Here is a 24,972-nt window from a genome sequence, read left to right as displayed (position 1 = left end):
TTGACTATTGCATAGTCCCCAGGGTGGGGCTGACATCCAGTGTGCATAAGCCCCACTTCCAGAGAGCCCCCTGCCACTCCATACAGAGGCAGCAGCATGGAGTTCCAGGCAGGACCTGATTCGCAAGGGAAGCCAGTTTAAAAAACAGACTTCCCCCATGCTGCTGCTTCTGATACAGAAGAAGCAGCCTCTGACCAGGGGTAGGGGGCAGTCTGAGCTCCTGGAACTAAGCCAGGCTGCCTGCATGCCTGCACTTAATACACTTTAAATGCAAAGACAGCAGGGATAGGTCCCAGACTTGGCACAAGCCAGGACTGAGCCAGGTTGCTGGCCAGCCTGCAGATAAATTTACTGGCAAGAAGGGGCAGAATGTGTGTAGTCTATAGCATTAACAGAAAGTTTTTGCTTATCGACTACACTATTACATCCTTAGTGGGATCCCTTTTGGTTTTAAAGCAGTCTCCTGCCAACTGGCCACTGGAGGACCAGTGTATTGACAGCAACTGTGCTGCGTGAGCACCTCCAAAGGAAGCTCTTTAGAAAGATCATCCCTGGAAAAAACAAAACAAAACTTGGCCTCCTTGCTTCGTGCACAAAGCCCCCACTTCATCTAAGGGTACAGAGACAGGAAGGATGGGCAAGGCGGGGGGGAGGGAGGCAGGCGGCGAAGGTAAAGTCTCAGAACTGAGTAAATGTCAGTTAGCTTCTGGTTTCATAGCTCCCAAGGCTGGAGGAAACCATTCTAGCCTAATAGCCTGTATCATATTGGCCACAGAACTGCCAAAATTTCTGTTAACTACAGCATCTAAAAAAAAAAAACAAACAAAAAAACCCACACACCACACACACAATCCAATCTTGAGTTAAAAGGATGCCAGCAATTGAGAATCCTCCCACACCCCCTGTTAATTAGCCATGGGATAATTGACACATTATTAAAGCAAAGTCAATAATAGTGGTCAAGTAATAGCAACACTTGCTTGTCACATAATGGAGCTCACAATCACTTGTGCACTGGTTTTGAACATCCTTTAACCCAGTTAATGTACTCATCTAAATCACTTCAGAGAACCATCAAGTGAATCAAACACTACTGAATTAGTGTATCTTTAAGCTTAGAGACCGTATTCCTTTGGTATTGGTCATCCACGCTCACTTTGCAACAAAGGGATTTAGAAATAATGGACTTAAGTCAATTATGCTGCTGCACGGCTTGGTTTAAATCCAATTATTCACCACCTGGAAAATCCTGGTAACTAGTTAAAATGAGCTTAAACTAAAGTTTGACTATCAGCTAGTAAGAGGAGTGGGATGAATAGTTTCAAGGATTTAAGGACTGGAAGATAAGCACGGGTCAGCTTGGGCCTCTGATGAGCTAACCTTGGAGATAACTTGCTTGTGATTGCAGTGAGCCAAAACACTAAGTTTGGGGATTTAAAGCCAAAGTGAGTGAGCTAGTTGGGAGGAACATGTACTCAGCTTGTTGACTGATAACCAAGAGGCTGTTTTAAAGCAAATGTGAACTTTTTTGGTTACTAGAGTCTTCTCATGGGCATGTTTTGGGTCCCAAGTTGAAACACCTCACTATCAAGGATTTGTTTTAAACTATTTAACTTTTTGCAGCTTCTCACTTGTTGATCTTTGTGTTACTGCGCTGGAGTAATCCAGAGGATTGATGTGTAAGGGAACGGGATTGCCCCACAGTGCCAAAGCCACTCATGATGAAGTGCCCTGGAAGCTGCACTGAGTAAGCCACACAGATTCTCAATACACGATGATCTTCCCCAAGAGAAAGAGTCACAGGAAAATTTCCTGCCCTGAGTGTATCTGGGAGGAACTACTGCATGTGTAGATTGATTAACAAATTGTCTTTGCTGCCTTGAGTCACTGAGGCCTGGTCTACATGACACTATTCAGGGGACACAAGGCAGTTTATGCCACTAATTGCACCAACATCTATCCTACAGCTGTGTCCCATCCACACAGTGCCATGCTACTTAGGACTAACTCCTCCTCTTGCACGAGAGATGTATGGCTTTTTGGGGAAGTTAGGACAAAGCTGTGTCCACAGACACTTTCGTAGGTTTGTCCCTGCTCCCACCAGGGAATGGGGAAGTAGTCTAGGAGCCAGTGGAGTAGTCAGGTCATGACAGGGACCTGTCAGGCTGTCAGCTCCCCATACTACAACTCTTTGGTTGGTGGACATGCTCCTGATGAGATGTGCACCACTGACTGCAGACAGACTGTGGTGGTGCACGTCCACGTTGCAATTACTGTGGTCATTTCAAATGGACCAAATATACAACTTCAACGGAAGTGTAGACAGTGCCACAGTTAATAGTTTAGGGTAACACCACTAGAATCCAAATTACTAATTCCTACTACTGCCTTTGGTACTGGGGGAGGGGAGGGGACGCGCGCGGGAGTGGACAACCAGGAATTGGAGCTCCAGGAAAGGAGACGAGAAAGAAAGCAGTTTACCCTCTTCTTGCTAGTTTGCTGCAATGAACATCGTGAGCTCCTGGCCTTGTTCCAACCTATTTGCAGCCAGGACTTCTATGTGCTTTAGCAAATCCCACTGCACGATCTTAAATAGCAGAGATGTCAGTCAGCACTGGTGCTGCAGTAGTGGAGCCAAGTCTATGCTAATAAATGTCAGGCAATACAATATTTTACCGGACCAACTTTAATTACTGAGACAGACAGCTCTCAGCTTTGTAGCTTATCACCCAAAAGCTAGTCTCAGCAACAGAAGTTGGTCCAGTTTAAAAAAAAAGCCACACAAAAAACCCACCCTCCCCCACCTGGAGGTATCCTGGAACCAATGTGGCTAACAATACAGAGTAAAATAAGCCAGACTTCTGTAGAGCAAGCTTGGGGTTGTGCTAGTCAAAGGAAGCGATTGTAGACTGAGCCATCGAGCAAGAACTAATGAGCATCAGTGGCTACTGGAATGCCTGCTTTGGTCCAACCAAAAAGGGAGAGTGACTTGCTCCCCATGCCTACCATGAGGTGGAATTTGGAGGTAGGGCTAGAAGATCCAAGACCAGGAAGCCTCATGAGTCTTAATGTCAGCTAAAGACATTCATTTACTGTAGTGTCTCAGGTGTCAAGAGTTAGAAGTGAGCAGAGGTGAGCAATGCCCCCGGTGTCGGCTTCACAGCAGCGAATGAAATCATCAAGCTAGGCCATCTAATATAAGATGGTGGATGTCTTAGGTAAGACTAACTAACTATAAGAAAAAAAAAAATCAGGAATTTCTGGATTAGGTGGAAAATTGGAATCAATTGATTAAGTGACAAGTTTTGCCATTTGTTTGTTCCTACCTGTCTCTTTACCTCCAGCACAATGGCAACAAACATCAGAGCGAGACCCAGACCAATGGCGATATACTGCACGTATTCCAGCACAGATGGGATCAGGACCAGGCTGGTGTAGAACTGCTGCAAGACTGAACCTTCAATGGCTCCGCTCTGCTCAGAGGAGAATAGTTTTCAGTAGCAAGTTTTGCAGATCATAGTTCACAATTGACAGAGTAGAGATTGTCTTAATGGTGTCTCCCGTCCATTTTCCTCAGAAGCAGAGGTCCTCAAATTTTTCCCCCACATGGACCACTTAAATTGAGAAGTGTCACAGTGGACCAGTTACAGACATTTGAAAAGATCATTATTATTAGCTCACTATTGTAAAGTGCTATATAAAAAAAACATTAATTGCTTTACAAATAAGCACACAACTCATTTTAAAATCAGTAGGTGTCTCTCCCCTCCCACAACACACAGGCAAGGCAGGTGGGCAATTTCTCTGCAGCAGCTGCCTCCCTGGATCTGAGGCATGCTGGAATGCCTACTCTGGTAAGACCAATAAGAGAGAGTGATTTGCCCCCATGCCTGAGGTGGAAATGGGTTGTAGGAAGATTGATGAGGAATTTGGAGGTAGGGCTGGAAGAGCCAAGACCTGTGTTTGGCCATCACAGACAAGCACGTTCCAAATTCCCCCACCTCTTCTTCACTCCACTGGCCCCCCAACCTACCCATTTTCTTCACTTGATCCCATTGCCACCTCCGACCTATTCCACCCAAGGCCACCACTTCACCTTACATACAAGGGTCCAAGTACATAATTAGTGGAGCCACACCTGCAAGCCACTCATTAGGTGGGTAGCCCTTCATTCTCTTGTGTACACCTCAGAGAGAACTGTCCATGGACCATCTGAACAGAGCATGTGGACCATTGGTGGTCCATGGATCACAATTTGAGAACCTCTGTTCCAAGTCATGCTTTAGTTTATACTTGACTGATTTTAAAGAGTTATCAGATCACACAAACAAGTTCTAGTATTTAGACTAAGCGGTATTGGAATTTTGCACTACAATTTAAATTTACTATGGTTAAGAATAAATGCCATGGCAGCATTTAAAGATCTAAAAATGTTTAGGCCAGGAACATTAAGTAACAAATAGCCAGCATGCTCTTCCAACTTCTATTGTGTCTGAGGTCACATCTCTTTACACCCCTGTTAGGTTTCTAGTGCAGACAGCCATGAACAGGTACAAAGGATTCATCCACACAAATAGCTGGCTGGCATTTGCCCATTCATATTAACTTCTTGGTCTGGATCGCCCAAATTAACTCAAATATCGCTGTTGCTTTAATACATATAGAAGTAGACAGAAGAGGTTAACTACTCAAGTTGCAAATCTGAGTCAGGAAGAGATTAAGTGTGCAGCCAAGTACTTCTAATCCCATTTATGCAAAGTTCCCAATTAAAGACTGTGCCACTTAGACCTTTACTCCAATTAAAGTTTCTCCTGTGAGAGATATGCAAAAATCCTGCCTTCTAATCCCTTCCCCGACTCCTACTCATCCCAACCCATCTACATCTTCCAGTTGCCTCTTCAGTACAGATTTTGCATGGTTAACATTAGTTTACCAGCCACCAAGTGGAGGAAATTCAACTCACCTCTCCAAACCAAAGTATAGGCAAGACAACCGGCTTGATCTGTCCTGTTTGGCTAAACAGAAAGATTAGGTTCACGTTGATCACCCATCAAACAGATCAGCATTATGCTCCAATAGTTTAAGGCACGTGTCGGTTTCTACTTGACAGTTCAAAATCTGACAGGCATTGAAGCCATGGAAAGAGTCTGTTCTCCCACCACTGCCCATTTCAGTGAATATTAGATCTGATTAAATTTCACAGATGCAACTTTAAAGTTGTTAGTTTTTAGGAGAACCTGAATTTTAGTTCATGTTTAAATAGGTACAGTCAGCATTTGCCAGATGTCACTGTAGTATCTGAAATACCAATGTTTTTCCCCTTAGCCTTTCAAAAGGGAAGACTTTGCAAGCATTGAGTTTAATGGTAACAACTGTGCTGAATCCAAGATTTGTTGTAATGCATTCTGGCCACTTGCATGGCACTGGAAGTAGCATGTAATTGACTAATCGAATAATCAATAGGGTGGCGCTGCCCCTGTGAAGTGCTGCTGCAGTATTTCAAAGGGGCAGCACCATGCAGAGCCTGGGGTTGGCTGACCCCACGCTCCTTGTGGTGTTGCTGCTTTGAAATGCCGTGTCAGTGCTGCACGGAGCCCAGGATCAGCTGGGGAGTTCCCAGGCTCTGTGCGGCACTGCCGCTTTGAAGTCTTCCTGCCCAGTCTCCCCCCCTCCCCCCGTTTTCCCCCCCTGCTGCGGGAAGGATTAGTCAAATAGCATTTGCTATCAGATAGGGATGTTAAGGACTAGTCAACTAACTGGAAGTTTAGGCAAGAGTGTTGCAGTCTTGCTAATTCGGGAATAAAACTGAGCTAAAGAGCAAGTTTACCGCTCCCGAAAGCTCCAAATGCTACACCACAGGCTTTCTAGAAGTGCCATGCACCCAAACTGGCTGGATCTCATGCACGTCACTTGTTTTTATATGCAAGCTCAGAAGCCTGCTTTTGGAAGGCTGTCTGCAATTGTGAGCATACAGCATTTTAAAATTTGTAACAGAGTCATCCAGCCAGGGAGACTATTACACAACTCTTCAAGCTGCAGTCTGATGTTAAGCCATGTCTACACTAGAAATGCTTTGTAAATACATCTCCTACTGAGGGACTGTTTTGCCCTAGTACAGAAACTACCTCCACATGAAACAAGGTATACCAGGAGAGAGGAGTTTTGCCTCTAAACACACGCAGCACTTGGGGCTTTTGATGGCACAATTGTGTCTGAGGTCACATCTCTTTACACCCCTGTTAGGTTTCTAGTGCAGACAGCCATGAACAGGTACAAAGGATTCATCCACACAAATAGCTAAAACAAGCTCAATAAGAAAACCTAGTGGAGACACACATCTGCACATGATGTGCTAGATAGGGAAAGCCATGTAGCACTTGTCAGTTCATGAGCACAGCTGGATGGATAGCATGATCAGAACTGAGAGAAGCTTAGACTTCTTATAGGTACTGTTGTATTGCCTTTCGGGGGAGGAGGGAAGAAATGCGGAGAGCAGGCCTGAGGGCTGCGACATGACATTACCCGTAAGTAGTATAGGTGTGGGATGGAGTGCAGGGAGGAGGCTCAGTGCATGGGGTTGGAATACAGGAGTCAGGGCTGAGTGCAGGGGATGTTGGGGCAAAAGCCTTCTCCCCATTCCTAACACCGCTTGTTACTTGCTGTTCCCCTTCCACCACTCAGGTAGCAAGAGGAAAGCACACAGTGTAGGTCACTCACTCCTCTGTCCCCTTTCCTCACCAGCCGGGGGGGAAAATGCACACGTGCCAGTTGCTTTCCTCTTCTGGACATAGCCAAGAAGGGGGGCGGGAGGAGGAGCAGCAAGCAGCATCTAGACAAATCTCAGGAGAGGAGGGAGGCTGGGAGTATCAGCCACCCCACACCCATCTCCTACCTAAATGACACCTGGGAGGAGCTACTTACCTTATGCCAGCGACCTTCTTTATGTATAGGCTTAGTTGCAGTTTGATAGAACAGTTCATTGGAATTCCTGTGACCTGCATGAGAACCAGGTCATTAGTTACCTCCTGCCTGTCCATGTAGAAGAAAGCTCACAAACCCAATCCACTAATGCCAAAGCGTAACATGTGAAAGTGCAAAGCCTCTGCCAGTGAGGCACGGGAAGGGGAACAGAAAGGAAGTCCACTGCTCTGAGTAAGGCTGTTTCGAGGCAACAGAATTTTTCATTTTGAGCTAAGCCAAGCCAGGGCTGCAAGGAGCGCACAAACAGAGAGACAAGGAGAGGTGGCCCACAAGTTGTGATTCAGAAGACAGGACTGTTGTCTAGAAAGATCGTAGCAGCCTGTTCTTTCCCACTCTGCCCAGATGCCGTTTTTGCAAAAGAAATCTATCAGAAGCTACTTGGAGGGTCCTCCAATGGGGGTGTCCAAACCATTCCTCAAGTTGCACCAAAAAAAAGAACCAAACACTAAAGCGATCATAAAAGATAGCTATTATTGATAGTGTTACTGTATTAACACTACTCTGTGCGGCTGTAGCAGATTGTTGTGTGCTATCTTGACTATGTTCTAGACTGGCCAAACACCTTGAGGTGTTAAGCTGGCACTATTAATTTAGGAGTTTGCATTCTAGTCTAGCTTACGAACAGCTTATTTTAATGCAGCTTCAGCTTGCTTTGAAGTTTGAGAGCACAAAGGGTATATTGCCCTGCAGACAACTAAGCACTGGTGATAAGATGCTCCAGAAGCCCATCACTGGGGAGTTTGTTAATCACCCACTCAACAGCATCTTGGTCACTGGTTCTTTGAGCCATTTTACTAAACATTTATTCACAGCTGTGCTAGCTTCCATGAGGATGATCGGCAGGTTAGATGCAAACGTTTGGAATATTAAAACTTCTACCAAGCAATGGTCTTGTAGAGAGCTAAAGCTAACAAGGCTTTAGCAGGATGAAGCATCACTACAGCTTCTTGTTTACAGGTAGCATTGTACTTACACCTATTTAATATCTTTCCCTATCACTGCCTACCTTTCTCCCTCCTCTACTAACAGTCAATAACTTGGTACTGCCAAGCGACTGAGAACATTGTTAATTGTACAGGTCTGAGATTTTATCTCTACAGATAATGTTTATTACAGCTATTTTAATTAAGCTTTTATTGCCATGGACTTTATTTTATGGTCTACACAGATAAGCAAGTAATTGGAGAAAATGAATCTTTTCCTTTTGAGGAGACAAAGTACAGTTACCTCAGCCCAAATACTGTAGACACATGGACGGCATGCAGCCATGGTCAGAACACAGTGCTTGGCTCTGGAAGATCTACTACCCTTCCTTGTCCCTGGAGAGGGACGTATCATTTGCAGGAAAGCCACCATTCTGATTAACCAGAAGAGTTCATTTTAAGCCAGGGAGTTCATCCACAGGCAAGTTTAGAACAGCTCTCCAAGTGATTGAGAAGTCAGAACACAGCCTCTTCATTTATTCAAGACTGCTTCATTGTCCTGCAGCCCAGCCTCTGGGAAGAGTACCACTTCATTCTGTGTCCCCTGGCTGTTGGTCAGGAGGCAATCCTCAAATTGTATTTTCTAGAGCTTTAAAGCTTGTTGGACAAGCCCTAGGGCTTTTCAGGTATCAAGCACCCATCAACTACAGGATCCAGAACAGCAACTGTACTTCAGGATAGACCTTGTGGCTTGCCGCATTGGAGGGGCCATGTCCATTACAGATGGGAAGTGGAAAACAAGTGAGAACATAAGGGAAGCCAGCCAAAAGCTAGTATCCAGAGGGAAACAGAATAAGGAGGAAGATTCCAAACCAGAAGGTGGTTAGGCTTCGAATACATTTGGACAGGCCTGTCCAAAAGGTTGTTGAAAGGGCTCCAGGGGTGATAGCACATGTAGGATGCAGAGAAGTATTTGATTCCTTCACCCCCTGTAACAGCCCTTCAGCAGGTCACTTACAGCTGGTGCACAGTCAGTAGGAAGCATGTCCTATTTGTGTACCACTGGGCTACTTCTCATAGCACCAAGTGACTTTGCTCTTTAACTTTGTGGACCACATTCCTGTTTGCACTACAGATAGGGAGTTGTACTGACAGACACCAAGGAAGAGGAGGACCTTTCACACATTACAAGAGGTTAGCTATCATCTCTAGGCAAGCATTTCTCCATGGATTAGCAAGTACACTTGCCAGACCTGTATCTTGCCTGTACCAACCACACAGGAGAACAGCTAAGTTCTGACCACAGTCAAAACACAAACCTTTGGTGAGGTTGTGTGCTGTCAGAAGTGGGGAGGGAAGGGTTTTTACCCTCACATCTTCTATTTTCGCACATATTAGACTATTATTCACTAACTTTGAAAAGCCTCAGAGGGGTAAGAAGTCATCCCCAGTGGGGCAATCAGACCAGAACTGTCAACAGTTACGCTGGTGATGTGTATCTGGCATGCTGTATTTTGCAATTCTCTGAAAGTAGATCAGTGAGTTTGTTTCAGTTATGTTTTACAGCCATCTTATCCAAACATCTCAGCAATAACCATTTAAAATCCTTGTACTATGGAATCTGCTCTTGTGGCAGCAGTTTTAGTGCTAAAGTGTGAGGAAGTTGAGAAGCAGCCAATCTGCAGCTCTGCTTAGCTTTTGCAGGAGTTAGCTCCTATCCTGAAACCAACATTCCCAGACCCCCTCCTTGTGCATAGTATCTAGAGTCAGTCTCCCCCCCAAAAAAGCTTGCATAGGACCTGAAGCCAGCTCACCGGATGAACATCAAGGAAGAGGCCATGCTGCTCTTTGTTGGGATGTAATCCATCAACGGCTTCCAGCAAGACAGGGTCAGCATTGTAGAAGTGCGGATGGGATATGAACACTGGTGCATCTGAACAGAGTTAAGAGACTTTAGGGGGCGGGCATAAGCATGCTTATTTAGGAGGTGTTAGCCAGCTAAACAATGAAACCTGATTCTGGAGAATCTACTTTTCCCTTCAGGCCACCATCTCATTCCCTAGACTTGGGCAGAATGAAATCAGCCCTAAGCCTGCTTTGGCAGATGAGCATGAAGGAAGATTTCCATACCTCCTGAAGGCTTATTCCTCTGATTAGTAAAGCTTACAAGTTTCTTAATACTTAACCTACTTTTTCAGTGCTGCAGCTTAATCTAATTACCTCTCACTGTCCATGCTGATTTTATAACTCACTCATCCGGGTCCTTATGCCTTGGGAGACTGAAACCAGAGCCTTCACAGGAGGAGATTTAACGTTTTAAGACCATCTGTTCCCAGAGTAACAGCTCAATGAGTGATATTGGCTTCACTTCAGCTCCATCACATCCTTGGGTACTTGTATACTCCCAGCTAGTGATTGTTTTCATAGCTCTAGCACAGTTAACCAACTCAGTGTGTAGCCAATTAGCAGGAGCAGAGTCAAAACAGTTAAGTCCCATCATGGCTATGAGGTTCAGCCCACCAGCCCCTCTGTTGCCAGGGCTGCTGCAGCCCCGTGTGGCTGACTTCAGGCAGGTTTAACTGTCAAGGGTTAATTTGGTAAGCACAAGGCTTATGTTATGCTTACCATTAGCCATCCACTAGCATGTATCTCTTCACAATTGTGTTTCGCTATTTCACCTCCCTGAGAGGTTACAGATTTACAACTTGAAAGTAATTTAAAATTTTTCTGCAGGATTTAGGTCTTATCCTAATTACTAATCCTCTGGAAATACTCAGGCTAGACAAAAGTCCTTCATTGTATCCTATGAACCCAAGCCATCTCTGTACACTGCACAAGCCAAGAGTAAATGGCTTGGTTCTAGAGGGCAACAGTCACTGGATTGCTATGATCCACATATTAGCCATTTTAAAGACAGATTGCATGGGCTGCCAGAAGTGGTGTGTCTAAAGGTCACTGTACAACTTTTGAGGAGCTGTGTACATCTCAATTTAACTGTTGCATATATTCCTTGAGCTTATCACTACCTTACTCAAGGCAACAGCCTAGAACAAGGTGCAGTTAAAAAAAGCCATAGAATTCGAATTCTATCCATTTTGTAAGTTAGTAGAGCAATGGCACAACTGATGACAGCAAAAATAGCCCAAATATTTTGCCACCTATTTTCAAATGAAGTTCTGTAAATCTCAATGTGGTAATTCTAGAGTGACAGTCTCCTAAAAGCAGTTCTTGATTTGCTTGCTTTAAGCTTCCCTCTTCTCTGCCTCCTTATACCTTACCTGATTTGCATGGGTAAAACCACCAGTGTCATAATGCCTCAAGCATGTTGACATTTGTAACTAATTAGTTGCGCTGCTCAAGCCAGTGGTTTCCAAGCTAAGGGCACAACTCATTACTGGGTCACAATGTCAGACACTGGTCTCATTGCTGCAGGGTAATTAGCAAAGGTGCTACGGCAGGTACCTGCCTGTCCTGGCACCACAGACTGTGCTATGCCCCAGAAGTGGCCAGCAAAAGGTCCAGCTCCTAGAAAGGCAGGTAGAGGGCACAGGTTCCACACACTGCCCCTGCCCTGAATTCTAGCACCGCATTCCTATTAGCTGGGAACCTGCTTGTGGCTGCTTCTGGGGTGCAACATGGTCGGTGGTGCCAGCCCAACTTAGCACCCCTGCTGCACTGCTGACCAGGTGCAACTCAAATAAGCCCCCTCCTGTCCCAGTCCTGATCCCCACCACCTCACCAGAGCTCCCTCCTATAGCCCAAAACTCATCCTCAGTCCTGCCCTGCAGCCTGCATGCTAGTCAAGTTATGTTGAGTCATGAACATCAATTTTCTTCAGGAGGGTCATGAGAAAGTTTGAAAACCACTGGAACAAGCAGCAGCAAGATCAAAGATTTGCCTGAAGGGAGCTATAGAAGCATAATTGGTTATGGCTTGAGGTTAGCCCTGTCTAAGGAGCATTCTCCCCAATGGGAAGGGAATAGACCGTATTGCAGAACACTGTCTCCCACCACTATTGGAGACACACCGACATACAAGACTCACTCATTCTACAGGTGCTGACATTCTGGATTCCAGATTCCCTGCAAGGGCAGAAGCCTTCATTTGGTGGATAGTCTGTGCCATTAGCAAATAAAGTCTTCGGAGCCACAAATCGATAGGTTGGCACCCCTTTAAACACTCCTGACTGCTCATACACCAGCTTCATGGATCTAGAGGAATTAGTGACAAATTAGAGGGAAGGAAACAGCGACTTATGGATGACTAACGGATATTGGGTGAGCTACTGGTTGGTGTCACTAGCCTCTGATGGGCTTTATTGGCTCTACCTTGTTTAGTCTTATACTTAAGAGAAGGCTCTCAGAGGAATGCCCCACTGTAAAAGGGGGGGATATTCTCCTAAGGCAGGGTTTCCCAAACTTTCAGCTGTGGTGCCCCTACGGGATCCTAAGCTTGGTATAGCCCTTTAAATAGTGATACAGTAGAGTATCGATTATCTGACCTGCCTGTGGCCACCCAAGGCAATTGGGCAGCAGAGCTGGCAGAACAGAGCGCAGAAGGGAAGGCACTGGGTAGTGTAGAGACAAAGATGGTAAGATAAGAGGGAAGAGGGAGCAGGGCCATGCAGCAGGATGCCAGAGCCCAGCTGCACCCACCCCCTGAAGGTCATGGGGTGCCCCGATCTCCCCTATCCCTTCTGGCCAAGCGCACTGCCCCCGGCTAGCCTGCTGCCCCCAGCCTCCCCTATCTTTCCTAGGAGTCGTGCTACCCCACAGCTGGTCGGGAGAGATCAAGGAGGTCGGGGGCAGTGTGGCTCCCAATGAAACAGCTGAGCATCTGCAGAGTGGCAGCTGACAGGGAAAATACCTTGGACCCCTGCAAGGTATTTTCGATATTATCCAACCATCCTTTGGTCCTGTTTCGGTCGGATAATCGAGACTCTTCTGGGTATTTAATTCAATAAATACCCAAATAGACCGTTTTGAAATTCTATTTTTAGGTCTTATTTTTCTCCAAGAAAAACAGAGAAAATTAGCAACAAAGTAACGGTCGTACAACTGTCATTTTCCTGTTGAGACCATAGACCCACTGCACAGAGCACAACTTCAGGAAACCCTGCTGTAAGGGATCCTAAGCAGTGGCACAAACAGTCTATGGGGCACTCCAGTAAGAGGGGAATCAGGCAACACACATTGCTGCACTTAATGGAAGTGAACAGGATGGAAGAGATTCCAGGCCTTTCCTCATGTATCAAGAGGGGTAGCCGTGTTAGTCTGAATCTGCAAAAGCGGCGAGGAGTCCTGTGGCACCTTATAGACTAACTGAAGTGTTGGAGCATAAGCTTTCGTGGGCAAAGACCCACTTCGTCAGATGTAGTTTCCCATATGTTCCTAGGGGTTAGAATCCTCCTCTCCTGCTCAGAGTACTGCTGTTCCAGAACCAGACACGTCATCGCCAGTCCCCAGGTCAGGAGGTACTTAACCCTGCATTCTCCTTTTCTAGGTAGCCAGGCTTTTTCCTCCGGCAGAAAAAGGAAAGTGGTCCCCATAGACCACAGCCCGCAAGGTTCATGAATACCCTGCTGTGCACTAGGAGACATTCTACTTAGGCACGGTGTTAATTTTGATTTGTAAAGCCATCAGAACAAGACCATAGGACTGCAGGGGAAGTGACCAATGTCATTTCCTCACTGAGTCTGACAGCACCATGACCAGGCTAACTCTAGATTATACACGCTCCCATATGCGGAGAGATCCAGCTATTTGGAAGTGGGGAACAGTGTTCCCAGTAAGCTGAGCACTTGGGCAGCCACCAAGAGAGATTCAGGTGTTACCAGCTGATTGGCCAAACGCCCATAGCACATGTTTCTACTGGTGGTGCACATCTGCACAGGTCAGTGCACCTAACAAAATGTATTCCATACATGGATGGAAAAGATTAGAGGGAGCACTGGTGATGAATGGTTGCTGCAGAGTCTAGAGTCCCAAGAGAAACAGACAGCTACTTTAGCCTGCAGGATATTGCTCATCCTTAGAAGAGGACTGTGGTGTTAGAGAATGATAACGACCATAAGATTATCCTTGCTCATTCCTACAAGCCAAGTCTTGGAACTCTTACTCACTCAGGTGCCCAACCTTGTGTCCTTCGCACTAGGTTCTCCTGGTATTGCTTAATACAGTCTTACAGAAGAAACTGTGCAGTCTGTCAGAGCCATCCCACTCAGACCTCAACCAGCCTATGGATGGGGCCCAAGGAAACCTGGAAAGCCTGCCATGGGGTGGCAGTAGGAACCGTCCTCTCCCTCCTGCACTCACCATAGCAGTGGGAACCAGAGTGACCTGGAAGCCTGCTCCCTCTTTGTCACCCTCTGCTAGCCTGCTGCACTGGAAGCAGGAAGCAGAGTGCCCCAGTCCCTTGTAATTCCTGGCTGGTCTTGCTTGGAGGAGTGGAACGGGGCTGGAGAAGAAATGGGGTGGTGGGTTGCCTCGGGACAGCACTGGCCTTTGGCTTAGTTAACTCGTTGACCTGATATTTGAGGAAAGTTAAAAACCTAAACAGTCAATTCTGTTTGCTGCCAGAGAGTCCTTAATGTTTCACATAGCATGGGTCATTCATATTGCAGTTTCTGGGGGGGTGGGGGGGGGGGGGAGAAAACACACTCCTCTGCCCCAACAATGCAGGCAATGCATGTTACAAATCCTTTATTTTATACCAATAGCTGTAACCTCTACTGCTATGGAAGTAGTCTCCTTGATTTTCAGCAGATTTCACAGAGTCCATAGGCATTACTATATTATGTTATTCCAAGTACTGTTCACAATAAAGGTCACTACAGTAATACCCAAAAGAACATGCTGGAAACCCTTTACATACATGAAACAATTCAAAGGCAGAAGTTAAGAGTATTTGAGCTGGTTAGAAAGATAGAATACTTCTTATATATCATGTTCCTTCTGTAATTCATGGTCCTAGAGTTCATAGACACTGAAACCAGAAGTCAGTGACCAGATCTCCTGCCTTACACCAGGCATAGGCCTTCCCTGTATTCACCCCAGTTTGAAATTGAGTAAAGAGAAAAACACCCAGTTTTGGTTTTTAAAAAGTTTCCAGTCAGAGAAGCCACAACCACCTTTATGAAAAGGCTGTAAGGGTTGAGAACCCTGTTTAAAGTTTGCACCTTATTCCCAAACTGAGTTTATCTAGCTTCAGCTTGCAGCCATTGGATTAGCTACATCTGCATCTTCTAGGTTGTTTGAGTCTTTGAACACAGGGATTCTGTAACATTTGATTGAATGTTAGCCTGTATACCACAAGGGATGGACTTAGGAAGCCTTGATTCTGACATGCACAATTTCCAGATCCTTTCCCCACCCCCTTTGGGGAGGCCAATATCTGCTCACCTTTGATTGAAGAGGCAGTAAGCAAGTGCAAACTCATTTACTGAGAACAGCATATCCTTTGATGGTAAGACCTGGCCAGAAAAACTAGACTGTTTAGGTCTGCAGGTCAGAATTTGAGGGTAGGTGAGTTGTAATGAAGATAGTCAGCTAACTAAACAGGATCACCCATATCTTCCACACACACATTGTATCCTGGAACTGAAGGATCTGGACTTCCAGTCACATGAATAGACAGGCAGATACAGTGTAGAAAACAAAGTTTAAGAATCTTACCGGCAGGCATCAGGGCTATAAAATTCTAGAGAAGAGGAAGGAGTCATGAAAGGAGGCCACATCTCTCCAGAAGTCCCATTGATCATATTACACTCATTGGATCGCCAATAATTCACCTGCAAGAAAAGTTGCAAGAGGGATTTAAAAGCCAGATAGAGGAGTTGTTTGGCTATTTATATAGTTGCCCAACAGCTTCTTCTACATTTTCGCCTGAAGCGGTTTGCTTGTTCCTCATCCTCCATGCCAAAGTCTACCAGTTCTTATCTCAACTTCTGCTTGGCTGTTCACCAAGTAGGAGTCTAGAGAGCTCAAACTAGAAAGACCCTTTGAAGAGGCTGCCATATAAACCTTGTCTCCCATCCAATAACTAGTGGAAGTAGACTTCAAATAATGTGTCACCTCTTGCTTGTTCTAGCAAGAGCCTCTCTGGAGTGCCATCAAAGGAAAGAAAATAGTTTTAAAGGATTCCAATGCAGGCAATGCCATCTGTTTGAAAATCCCACTCAACCCTCTAAACTGTGAATTTCTATCAGATGACTTATGTTTGCAGACAGTCCAAACAAATACTAGCACTTCATGACAAACTAGAGGACAAACTAGATTTAAGGGACTCAAAAGCCAGGCTAGCATTGCTATCTGGGAAAAGAAGGCTTTTAATTACTTCTACAAAAACCTTTATTGGGGGCTGCTAAAATTGGCTATTAGAGTCTAGTGCAATCCAGAGGCCTCTGGACAGGTTTTCCACTTTCAGATGCATCACTGCCAAAACAATCCAAGTTTGAAAAAGCCTGAGAACATTTGTTGTTACTGCATTGATTTTCAGTGTGTTTATTCACAGGAAACTAATATTTAAGTTACGTTTTCCAAGCACCAACTTTCCAGCTTGGTTACAAGTCTTAAAACAACAAACAAAACAAACAAAAAAAGCCACACACTTTGAATTGCAAGCAGCACCGTTTTAGCTGGGGGGGAAGGGAGAGAAAGAGTGCTGGTTGGCCACAAAGTTGAGAACTTTGTCTAACATTATTAGCTAACCAAAGAGGTCTTTAGAAAGAGTGTCTAAAAAGCAAAGGTACTTTTACCTTTTTTAATCCATTCCATGTATCCACTATGTGGATTTTATTGATGTCTGTGGCCCCTGTATACACCGTGAACAGTCCTGTATTTGAGTTGTTAAACTGCACAAAAGAGAAAAGAGTAAGTTCCCCAAACCCATCATAGGCAGTAAGAGGTCAGAAAGTGGCTGCACTGCTACTGGTGAGCCAACAGACAGTCCAGCATTCTGGGCAAGGGGAGAGGCAGCTTGGTGCTCCCAGAAGGGCCCATGCCTCAGATGGAAGGGGAAAGGTCAAGCACTGCACCTCTCCTTCCCCGAGTTCTGGACAGCATAGAGGGCTAACTGTGCAAGACTCCAGCCACTGCCACAGAAGTGGCAGTTGTGGTTGGGAGTCCCCAGACCCTTTTGAACTGCTGGGCCCCAGAGCAGTCGCCCTTCCCACGCACCCATCAGCAGACCTGTATTGCTGCCCCACAAGCTTCGTTCTGTAGACTCAAGTTATTAACCCATTTACTCTTCAACACCTTTCTGTTGTGTGCTTAGGGGGCATACTCTGTTCTTGCCCTACTGGGGCAGTATTGCCTACTGTTTTGAGACAGGGAACACCAGGGTCTTATCCCCCATCTTGATACAGATTTCCTGTACAACCTTGATAAAAAACTGTACCTCATACTCAGGGCGTAGAGAGCACAGCTAGGAGCACTGGAAAGCTAAATGAGCTGCCATGTCAATGCATTCCAAGGAAAACACAGTGATCCTTACCCCACCTGTTCCAAGCAACTGTGCCATACAGAGCCTGGGGTGCTACGTTTACCTGCAGAGAGCAATATTGGCAGAAAGATAGCCTAGGAGTTGGTTTCAACGTTACCAGGCACAGCTTTACTTACATCCATAAATAAGCCGAACTTCCCCTTGAAAGGGATCAAGCCAGGCACATAGTTGTTCAGCACATCGATAAGTGGGTCATCATAGCCCCACATAATCTCTCCCACTGTTCGGTTCATGAAAGCTCCCTGCCCCAGGCCAGCTAGTGCGCCGCTTATTAACACCTTCAGAAAGTGTGGTAGCTTCTCCAGCATAATGGCTGCCCCCTAGGATAGAGGAAGATGGAGTAAGAGGATGTCATCTGGTACAGGAAGTGAATGAGACCTGTCCAAGTAACAGGGAATGCTTGTTTCAGCTCCATGGTTCAGCCAACTAGACTGAAGCTCCAGGAGGGATTCCTCAAGCCACAGAAGTTCCCTCCCCCCTCAACTTGAGCTTTTTGCAGTTACCTCCCACTCCCAGGGCCAGGTTAATTGAGGACCCAAGGCTAGTAGCATTTATGGGGTCCCCTAGGTTTTGAGGTAGGACCAAAGATGAGGGGTGCAGAAGTAGGCTTCCCATGCCGAGTTTGATGAAGGGTGGGTGCAGAAGGGGCAAGGGATTTGGGCTCTTACTTGGCACAGCTCCTGTATGGTGAAGGGTGGTAGAGCCAGGTGGTTCTGTGCCAACCTGTGTTTACAGGTACTGCCCCTAGTCGCTCCCATTGGCTGCAATTTCCAGCCAATGGGAGCAGCTGGGGAAAGACAGTAGGCAAGTACAAGGAAACATGGCTCCATGCTAGAAGGGGAACAGCTGCATGCAGAGCCACCCTTCCCCCCCAAATCAAACAGCCACCCAGGAATGCAGCACATAGGCTTTTGGGGCTGCATTCCAAGGTCCTCTTAACACATGGCTTTAGGCTATAACCCCAAAGGCCCCTTTCATAATCCAGCTCTGCCCAGTACATGCACAGGATACGCAGCAATATTTTCTGCTTAATTCTCATTCAAATCCTGTGAGACACCTGGTTTTACATTGTGTCACAAACAAAGTTCAGCCCAGCTGAACTAAGGCTAGAGACCTACGGTCAATGTTCCGCACCTCCCACAGTAATTCCCTGGAAAGATTTTGGTTATGGATTATCACAACCCAAGCTACTTTTAGAAGTCCTCTGACAAGGTCCAGCTCTACCAGAGACAGCTCAAAGAGCTAAAGGTGATGCTTCCTCTACATCCTTGTGCTGTCTAAGAGCTTTGCTAAAGAGACATGATTCTTCTCCCCACTCCCATCTCAGCTGTAGCTGCAACACCATAGGGAGGTTTCATAGGCTATCCCTCATTTACTTGTCACTACTCCCCTCTTTAAGGCAATTTCTGAGTCCCCTAAACATCTGCCCTTTTGCAGGAGTGAATTAACTTCCTCCCGTCCTCCAATCCCAAATTTTGGAAGTAGGGATGACCAACCAATATTTTCTGAGCCTGATTGCTCAATTTTGCGTTTAATTGCTGGCCCCTGCATCTTGACAGAATACCTTCCTACTTGTATGGAGCCCACACTTTGCAGACTCACCCCTCCTGCTTACCCAAGACTAGCAATTAAAACTGCTCAAAGCTATCAAAAGACCCCCAAAAAGAAAAGTTCTTCATATCTTGTAGGACACAGCAGACCTATGCAGCTGGTCCTGGATTCATGCGCCAGCCTGCCTTGCAAAGGCTGTATACTTCCATAGAGGGCACTACAGCAAGGTAGCTCCCCCAGAACCTGCTGATACAAGGGTAACCAATCCCCCTCTGCAGTTTAAAGCAGCCTTACCATAACAAGGATGTTTGGCACCACAACGTAATCCTCTTCCTTCCCGTCAGACAGGTCTGGACGGAAGAAAAATCTCCGGTATTCCAGGAAGGAAACTGTACCGTTGTCATGGAAGGTTATATTGGTTTTATACCTGTGCTCTCTTAAAAAAAGACAAGACCAGGGATAAGTCACTTTCTCAGCCACTCCAAATAACATGCCTCCAACTTCCATGCTGCACCAGTCTGGGAAACCTCCCACAGCTTGCTAAGGTTTCACTAGTACATTACCAGTGCCTCTTCAATTCTGGCTTTGTTAACTCCATTGCTGAAGTTGCTCAGATTCTTTTCTGCAAGAGTAGGTGTTTAAGTGGCACTTCACAATGCTTTATATTAAGAGCTATTTAAAGAGATTTGGCTTTAAAACGGAGAGTCTGGGAAGGGGCTTGTGGTAGGCACACAGCCATTTTAACTGGCCATTTCTGCTCCTGTTTGTGTAATCTTAGAGAGCAGTAGTACGATTCTGTGCAGAAGAGTGAGAAGCAGAGGGCAGAAGGCCAGGGATACAGCAGAGAAGCAAACCTGAAATGAAACTTGAGGGCAGGAAGTCACTCGGAGAACAAAAAATAAAAAAGTCAGGCTAACATGAGACCAAAAGCAGAGTGCCTGGCTTCTTATTTAACACTCTTTGCTAGTTGAGAGATTCTGTAGCTAGCAAACTGCAAGCTCAAGGAAGGATCAACAGAGTACTGGTGTTTCCCAAAGATGTCTGAAGATAGCTACTGGAACCCCCCCCCCAATTGCAGCCACTATTTACTATTAGAGTCTACCTACCTTCCAAACCTGCTGGCAAGCCAGCAGCTTGTATTTGATTGAGTGACTTGAATATTTTGCTCCCACCCACCCAATCTTGGAAGAGAGCTTAGCACTTCATCTGCTATTAGTTCGTAAAAATTCAATAGATCACAAGGCAGGAATGCACAACCCTACTTACTGGGGAGCCCAATGAAGATCAGACCATAGGCAAGAGTTTGTCTTTACCTCCAAGGCAGATACCAAAACATCTAGTACATACAGCTGGTAGCGCACCCATGCTGATTTAAGGTACAACTGGAGATTCAAGACTTGTGTCAAGTACAGTGCATTGGATTGCTCAGCCAAGCTTGACGTTTTCCCTTTGGATAACAAAGTGTGCACATTGTGGAATTCTGGAGAACTGCCCAATTACACAGCTTTGAATCAGTGGCAGCCCAACATAAAGCCTTGTATTGTTTGGGTCAGGTAAGAGCAGAGGCCCAATAATTACAGCAGAGGAAAGACAAGAGTCTGTTTGCTTTAAGTAATCTTAAGCAGCTAGGAAGCAGACATTTATATTAAGCTGCTTTGCCTTTATTTTGGAGACTCGTAATAATAAACCCATTCAAAACCGAAAGCATGTTAAGGTGTCTCAACCTACAGGAAGTCAACATGGCTTTAGCAGAATGCTGACTTGCCAGTTCTGATGGCAACTAGACTGGTGTACAGTCAGGATCCCAAATCCTACCCAATCAAAGAGATGCTTTTAGATAAAGGGTACTAATCTGTTCATAAACGCTTTCAACACATACTGAATTGACTTTGGGTACAAGTTTGTGCCACCGATCTCTGATAAGATTGTAGTTATAAATGGAGAACATATGGTCTAATGAGTTAAAATGCACTGAAGCCAAGATTTTCTGAAGGGTTATTCATTTTTGCCTATATCCCCTTAACACTTCTGTTCCCTTTAAAAGGCCTGATTTTGGAGGGGACAAGTGCTCCATACTTTCTGAAAGTCAGGCTCATTAAATGTGTTCCTAGATGGGATGCCCCTCAATTTGGTAACCAAAAATATTGGTTTGAAATATTACAGCTGGAGTTTGTTTTTTTTAAACACAAAATGAGTAGTGTTTTCAGCCTCAGTTTTTACTCTGCATTTTTTTCCTATGCCTCCTATCTGGACCTGCACCTTTGTTTGCTCCATCCTGCTTACAACCTTGATCACCTGAGCAAGCTTGGTTTGACTGACCTAGCCAGAAGCTGGAGGATCTAATGAAGACTTAAAAATTATTCCTAGTCTTGCCTGGTCTGGGATCAGAAGCCCTAGCATGGGCTATTCTTCCTTTCCCCAGATCTGCAGGGAAGGACCCACATAAGCCTTCACCGCATTAGAGCAGAACTCCAGGAATAAGCACGGAACAGTGACCCCTACAATTCTGCTCAGTGTGTATGCAGGTTATTATGCCAACAACAATACTAGACCTGTAAACATAAGGGCCACGTTGATTCACCACTGGCTTGGCTCCCATACGAATCTCTTCTGGATTCATTATCTCAAAGAAGTAGGCTGATAGATAAAAGGGAACAGGAATATCTTTCCACATCCTGAAGGAGATGCTATTCGGATCGATCCTCACGTTCTGCAAGAAAAAGCAGATGCTTGGGCTAGGCTTCATTACACTTGCCTCCTCCCCACATAGTGGGGGGAGGGGGAAGGGGACCTTACCATCAATGAATGATACAACATGTTTCTTATGAAGCAGCTTTTAAAGTGTACAAAACAGAGGTCTTTAGCTTTGTCATATTAAGGATTAAGTTAGAAAAAGGCTCTTGATAGGCTGGGGTTTTTTTTTGCACAGTTAGAGCCTCTTGTGAATTGGCCTTTTGATGAATTCCATTAGTGCTAGAGTGGGCAATCATTGATGGGGAGCCATTCCAAGAATTTGGAGAGTGTTTGAGGGCTACACTCTTCCATATTAATGGAGGAGGTGCAGGGTCTGGGACGGAGGTTGCGAGCATGTTTGGGTGAAGGAGGCAGTTGACCTGGGGCACTGACCTTGGGTGCAGGGGGTTGGATGGGATCTAGGGCAGGGAATTGGTGTATAGAAGGGGGTGCAGGGATTTGGGTTGTGAGCTAGGGCAGAGTATTGGGGAAGGGAGGACTGGGATGCCAGAGACAGGCTCTGCCAGGAGACTTACCAGCCAGCAGTGGATCCACAGCCTCCCTGCATGCCCTGCCCTCACATTGGCTGCAGCCATGTGCTCTGGAGCCCCTTGTGCTTCTGGGTTGTCTGTTATTAAAACAGGCAGCTCCCATTGGCCAGTTTCTGGCCACAAACTGGCCAAGGGGATTGTGCTGGGGGCAGAAGCAACTCCTAAACCTTTTCCCCCTCCTCTCCGAACTTAGTTGAAAGAAAAGCCACCCCAGAGCCATGTTTGAGCAGCGTGCTGGTGGGGCAAGTCAAGTGGGGAGCCTGCCTGGGGCTCCCTGCAGCATCCGCAGGCCGAATCCAGCCCACGGGCCATATCTTGCCCAGGCCTGCATTACTGAGAACTAGCCTTGATTAACAAGACCAAGTAGAGCAGGTTAAAGAAATGCAGACAACCTGTTTTATAGTGCAAAGTGGAACATCCCCTGTGTCCTAGGAGGGCCTACTTATGTATTTGAACTAGTTTTCACTGTACCACCACTTCTAATGCATGCAGATACAGTGGGCTCTTGATAGAATAAGCTGGCGTCTCCAGCTGTTTAGCAAGAGCATGCTGACTCAGCCAGTGTTCTTAGCACATCTTTTCACAGGCATGCCAGAGGCTTAGAACAAGTCAGCACTGGAGGGTAGAATCTTGTTCTTACTAATTTTCTCACACCAACTGCACTCTGCCTTGAACAGTTTGCCATTTAAGTGCATAAGGGATGAGTCACAACACAGATTACTGCAGCAGATTGGAGAGGACTGGGAAACCTTTGCAGAAGTGGCTGTGGTAGGAGGGAGGGAGACTGAATATGAACTAAAAGCATAGACCATGAGCACTGGGAGCAAACCGAGTGGTCAGGCAAGCACATGGGTGGCACAGACAACAGGAGATGCAGTTTTGCTGTAAACTGCAGAGTAATTTAAATGGCCACAACATGCTTCCCTTTAACCTGCCAGTATTCAAGCAGTAAGAAAGAGGGGAGGATACTGGAAGGCAAGGCAGGAAGAAAGCAGAGGTAATAAAGCCCTTCATCCTGCAGACTAATCTACACGAGTCCCACACATTTCCAGGGAGCCCTCCCTGCATAGATGAAGGCTATTTTCACCTCCCGTATTGAGAAAAGACACTGGACTCTGAGGGGGACAGAGATCCTTACAGCTTGTTGACAGTCAGACTCATCTGGTATAGAGATGACATGGCTTGTGGTTTCCAGTTCCACAGCTGTCAAGTTCCATTGACACAAGAGCATCATGAAATGAGCATCAACTTCAGAGTTTCCCCTCTTTGCAAAGTGTTAAAGCCACTAAGCTGAGTATGGCAGAAAGAAAGAAAAAAGATACTGCAGGAGATGTAAGACTCAGCTTCTTTGTCCTAGAACTAGCTAATCTCCCTTCAAAAAGGAAGAGGAAGGGTCTATTAAGGGAGCAATGTGACTCAGACAGCAGAAGTGCTGAAGAAAGCAATAAGATTTTTAGCTCTTCTAATTGGAGAAGTACTTGCACCACACAGTCTTGTGACCAAAGACTCTGACTGTAACCTAAGTCCCATCAAAGGGGGAAATGGGGATCATGTCTAGGTACCAGGTGGGCTCATGCAAGAATGTTCAACATCTGGTGCCTCTTTATAAGTATGCATTAAATGAAGAAAGGATCAGAGAAAGAACAAGGGAAAGATGGCTTGGCTTGATTGAATATGCCTCTGTTAAGGCTAGGAGATTTTGGTATTTTAATTATTTCTAGGACTTTTCATGAGAGATTTTACAAACACAACTCTCAAGAGCCCTGAGACAGGTAAGTTGTCTTGAGAGAGAGATTTGCTTTAGGTCAAGGTCTACATTAAAATGCATATGAAGATACAGCACCTTAGCCCAGAAAGTTTACAAGATCAAGGAACACAATGCTCAAACTCAAGTGGGACTGGGGATGGAATTTTGCTCACCAAATCAATTAAGATGAACACCTCTTTCAGAGAGGTCAGGAACCACAAGCTGCCTTTCAGCAAATTGGAGGGATTTACATTAAGTGTATCATGCGATATTTTGTTTGATACACCGTCAATGGTTAGATTTCCCTCCTTCCTTCATGACGGAGTTTAAAGTCCATTCAAATGATTAAATAACTCGAGACACATATGGAACCAGATTAAAGTTGTGTTAATAATCAGTTAAGGAATTCTGGCATCTACCCTGGCTTTGTGCAGTTTTGTTCCATAACAAGTCTGGTTTTCAAAAAGGAAAGCCACATGAGGGGTTTCAAAACTCTGCATCCAATTAAGGGTCTTACAGAATGTCCATTACTAAATTGGATTTAGGATGCCCTGACTATCTGCAGAGTTATTTAAGAGCAGCAGCAGCATTATTTTACAGTCAATATGGGCACATCTATACAGCAAGGCTAAAGCCAAAATAAGCTATACAACTTAAGCTATGCAACTGAAGTATCTCAAGTCAAAATAGCTTTTCAGCTTTTTGTGCTGTCTACACAGAAGGAAGAACACTCTTCCTTTGACTTCCTGTACTCATAAAATGAGGGTTACAGCAGTTGGAGTAAGAAGTCCTCTAACTCAACATCAGCTCAACATTACACTGCAAGCAGTTATTGACGACAGACCATGTTATTTTGGAATAACGTCAGTAATTCTGAAACACTGCTATTTAGACATATCCTAAGTGACCAGCTTTAAAGATCCCTCCCCGTTTTGTCCTACCAATGACCATTCACTGTGGACACCATCATGCATGAGGCTGGCCA

The 24,972-nt window shown here is 45.5% G+C and overlaps 1 protein-coding gene across 2 annotated transcripts in view; it reads right to left on the bottom strand.

The window, feature by feature from the left end:
• Positions 1–24,972, bottom strand: part of SCARB1 (scavenger receptor class B member 1) — a 41,811-nt gene that overhangs the window by 5,593 nt on the left and 11,246 nt on the right. For both annotated transcript variants that reach the window (XM_075898479.2, XM_075898478.2), the window contains exons 2-11: positions 21,509–21,666; positions 19,251–19,392; positions 17,522–17,725; positions 16,660–16,755; positions 15,578–15,693; positions 11,949–12,115; positions 9,719–9,837; positions 6,922–6,995; positions 4,964–5,015; positions 3,327–3,473 (exon numbers count right to left, since the gene is read on the bottom strand). In XM_075898479.2, the coding sequence (XP_075754594.1) occupies positions 3,327–3,473; positions 4,964–5,015; positions 6,922–6,995; positions 9,719–9,837; positions 11,949–12,115; positions 15,578–15,693; positions 16,660–16,755; positions 17,522–17,725; positions 19,251–19,392; positions 21,509–21,666 (1,275 nt within the window). The remainder of the gene's footprint in view (positions 1–3,326; positions 3,474–4,963; positions 5,016–6,921; positions 6,996–9,718; positions 9,838–11,948; positions 12,116–15,577; positions 15,694–16,659; positions 16,756–17,521; positions 17,726–19,250; positions 19,393–21,508; positions 21,667–24,972) is intronic.

The sequence above is a fragment of the Pelodiscus sinensis genome, chromosome Z, assembly GCF_052426305.1.
Source record: "Pelodiscus sinensis isolate ZL-2025 chromosome Z, ASM5242630v1, whole genome shotgun sequence".
NCBI classification, from domain to species: domain Eukaryota; kingdom Metazoa; phylum Chordata; order Testudines; family Trionychidae; genus Pelodiscus; species Pelodiscus sinensis.
The sequence above is the reverse complement of the archived record's forward strand: the minus strand, read 5'-3'. Positions and strand labels throughout refer to the sequence as shown.